Source organism: Manacus vitellinus, unplaced genomic scaffold (genome assembly GCF_001715985.3).
Source record: "Manacus vitellinus isolate BGI_N305 unplaced genomic scaffold, ASM171598v3 scaffold_64_pilon, whole genome shotgun sequence".
Lineage (NCBI taxonomy): Eukaryota > Metazoa > Chordata > Aves > Passeriformes > Pipridae > Manacus > Manacus vitellinus.
The window spans coordinates 389,213-392,397 of NW_021940718.1; the positions used below are offsets into that span (position 1 = coordinate 389,213).

At 66.7% G+C, this 3,185-nt stretch overlaps 1 protein-coding gene across 1 annotated transcript; it reads left to right on the forward strand.

Moving 5' to 3' along the window:
- The first annotated feature begins 6 nt into the window (after nucleotides 1-6).
- On the forward strand, nucleotides 7-2,640 carry ISYNA1 (inositol-3-phosphate synthase 1). The gene is given in 9 exon segments (XM_029963927.1): nucleotides 7-89; nucleotides 683-812; nucleotides 898-1,091; nucleotides 1,183-1,332; nucleotides 1,412-1,627; nucleotides 1,711-1,875; nucleotides 1,948-2,034; nucleotides 2,036-2,062; nucleotides 2,176-2,640. Coding segments are annotated over 9 exon segments (1,440 nt in total). The 5' UTR covers nucleotides 7-68; the 3' UTR covers nucleotides 2,626-2,640.
- The last annotated feature ends 545 nt before the right edge of the window (nucleotides 2,641-3,185 follow it).

Sequence of the window (3,185 nt, forward strand, 5' to 3'; positions counted from 1 at the left end):
GCTGGGGGGGCAACAACGGCACCACGGTGACGGCGGCGGTGCTGGCCAACAGGCTGGGGCTGTCCTGGATGACCAAGACCGGGTGCAAGGTGGGTGTCCCCAGTGTGACCCCAGAAAGTGTGTGTAGGGGGGGTGTCCTCAGTGTGACCTCAGCGGGGTGGGTGTCCCCAGTGTGCTCCCAACAAGGGAGGTGTCCTCAGCAGGGTGGGTGTCCCCAGTGTGCCCCCAACAAGGGGAGGGTGTCCCCAGTGTGACCTCAGCAGGGTGGGTGTCCCCAGTGTGACCCCAGTGAGGTGGGTGTCCCCAGTGTGACCTCAGCAGGGTGAGTGTCTCCAGTGAGACCAGACCTGGAGGGGTTGTCCCCAGTGTGATCCAAGCAGGGTGGGTGTCCCCAGCAGGACCCCAGTGAAGGGATGTGTCCCCAGTGGGATCCCAGCAAAGGGGGTGTCCCCTGTGTGACCTCAGTGGGCTGGGTGTCCCCAGCATGACCCCAGCAAGTTCCTGGGCCCCAGGGGCTGTCCCACAGGGATGGGGACACAGAGCTCAGCTGCACCTGTGTCCTGCACCCCAATCTCCTCCCTGCCCCCTCAGAGGGGCTCTGCAGCCCCAGCCCCCCAGTCTGGAGGTGCTGGGACCCCCCAGTCCCCGTGCCAGCGGCTCATCCTCACCCTCTCCACCCCAGAAAGCCAACTACTACGGCTCCCTGCTCCAAGCCTCCACCGTGTGCCTGGGCACCGGCCCCACCGGGGACGTCTACGTGCCCTTCCGGGACCTGCTGCCCATGGTGCACCCCAACGACATCATCTTCGATGGTAGGTGGGACACCAGGGGTAACCCCAAAATGAGTGTGTGTGGGGGGGTGTCACCCAGACCCTTGTGTCACCCTGTGTCCCCCAGGCTGGGACATCTCCTCGCTGAACCTGGCGGAGGCCATGCGGCGGGCGGAGGTGCTGGACTGGCCGCTGCAGGAGCAGCTCTGGCCCCACATGGAGAAGATGAAGCCCCGGCCCTCCATCTACATCCCCGAGTTCATCGCCGCCAACCAGGAGGAGCGGGCGGACAACGTCCTCCAGGGCTCCATGGCCCAGCAGGTCCCCGGGGAGGGTGGCACAGGGTGGGGGGGACACGAGGAGGTGTGACCACCGCGGTGGTGACACGTTCCCCTCCTGGGCCGCGTCCCAGGTGGAGCAGATCCGCAGGGACATCCGGGACTTCAAGGAGATCACCGGGCTGGACAAAGTCATCGTGCTGTGGACGGCCAACACCGAGCGGTTCTGTGACGTCGTGCCGGGGCTCAACGACACCGCCGAGAACCTGCTGAGGGCCATCGAGGTCGGGCCGCGGGCGAGGGGGGAGCGGGAGGGTGAGAACCCCGCCCCGGCGGCGCTGAGCCGTCCCCTGTCCCCCGCAGAAAGGCCTGGAGGTGTCCCCGTCCACGCTCTTCGCCGTGGCCAGCATCCTGGAGGGCTGTGCCTACATCAACGGCTCCCCCCAGAACACCTTCGTGCCGGGGGCCGTGGAATTGGCCGCCCAGCGCCGCGTCTTCATCGGCGGCGACGACTTCAAGTCGGGTCAGACCAAGCTCAAGTCGGTGCTGGTGGATTTCCTGGTTGGCGCCGGGCTCAAGGTACGTGTTGGGGACAGGGAGCTGTCCTGGGTGGGCACCTGGAGGTGGCAGGGGGTGACTTTTGCCCTCACCCCCCTGCCCAGACCAAATCCATCGTGAGCTACAACCACCTGGGCAACAACGACGGGAAGAACCTCTCGGCGCCGCAGCAGTTTCGCTCCAAGGAGATCTCCAAGAGCAACGTGGTGGACGACACGGTGCAGGCCAACCCCATCCTCTACGGGCCCCAGGACAAGCCCGACCACTGCGTGAGTTGGGGGGCACAGGGGGTGACACACACATGGGGGTGACAGGGGGGTGACAGGGATGTGGCTTCGCAGGTGGTGATCAAGTACGTGCCCTACGTGGGCGACAGCAAGCGGGCGCTGGACGAGTACACGTCGGAGATCATGATGGCCGGCACCAACAACCATCGTCATCCACAACACCTGCGAGGTGCGTGGGGGGCGGCCGGGGTGTCCCCGGGGTGTCCCCGGGGTGTCCCCGGGGTGTCCCCGCAGTGTCCCCTCGGTGCCAGGGGGTGGCTCCTCACCCCTCGGTGCCCGCAGGACTCGCTGCTGGCCAGCCCCATCATCCTGGACCTGGCCATCCTGACGGAGCTGTGCCAGCGCATCACCTTCTGCACCGAGGCCGATCCCGAATTCCAGGGCTTCCACAGCGTCCTCTCCATCCTCGCCTTCCTCTGCAAGGCCCCGCTGGTGCCCGAGGGCACCCCCGTGGTCAACGCGCTCTTCCGCCAGCGCAGCTGCATCGAGAACATCCTGAGGTACCCGGGGGTCCCCCCGTCCTCGTGGGCACCACGTCCCACCCGCCCCGGTGCCCACGGTGGCACCCAAAGGCTGGCAGGGGTCCTGCCGTGGGATACCCGAGGTGGCAGCACCAGTGGGCCCCAGTGCCCGTCCACGGGGTGTCCAAATCCAGCAGGTCCTGGAGCCCAAGGCCTGGGGTGCCCGGTGCTGCTGGGTGGGGTCCCAGTGCCAGTATGTCATGGGGGGTGATGCCCACAGGTCCTGGGGGTCCCAGCGCCTGGTGATGCCCAGCACCAACAGGTCCCAGCACGGATGGGTCCCTGGTTCCCAGTCCTGGGGTGCCCAATGGGAGTGGAGTCCCAATACCCAGGGGGTCCAACACACACAGACCCTGGTACCCAGTGCCCAGGGGGTCCTACACCAGTGGGTCCCAGTGCCCAGTGCCCAGAGTTCCCAATGCCAGTGGATCCCAGTGCCCAGGATTAATGGATCTGAGCACCAGTGGGTCCCAGTGCCCCGTGCTGAGGTGCCCAATTCCAGTGGGTCCCAGTGCCCCATGCCCAGGGTTCCCAGTGCCTGGGGTGCCCAGTTCCAGTGGTTCCCAGTGCCAAATGCCCGTGGTTTTCAGCGCCAGAGGTGCCCAGTTCCAGTGGACTCCAGTGCCCAGTACTAATGGGTCCCAGCGGGTCCCAGTGCCCAGTGCTGAGGTGCCCAGCTCCAGTGGGTCCCAGTGCCCAGTGCTGAGGTGCCCAGCTCCAGTGGGTCCCAGTGCCCAGTGCTGAGGTGCCCAACTCCAGTGGGTCCCAGTG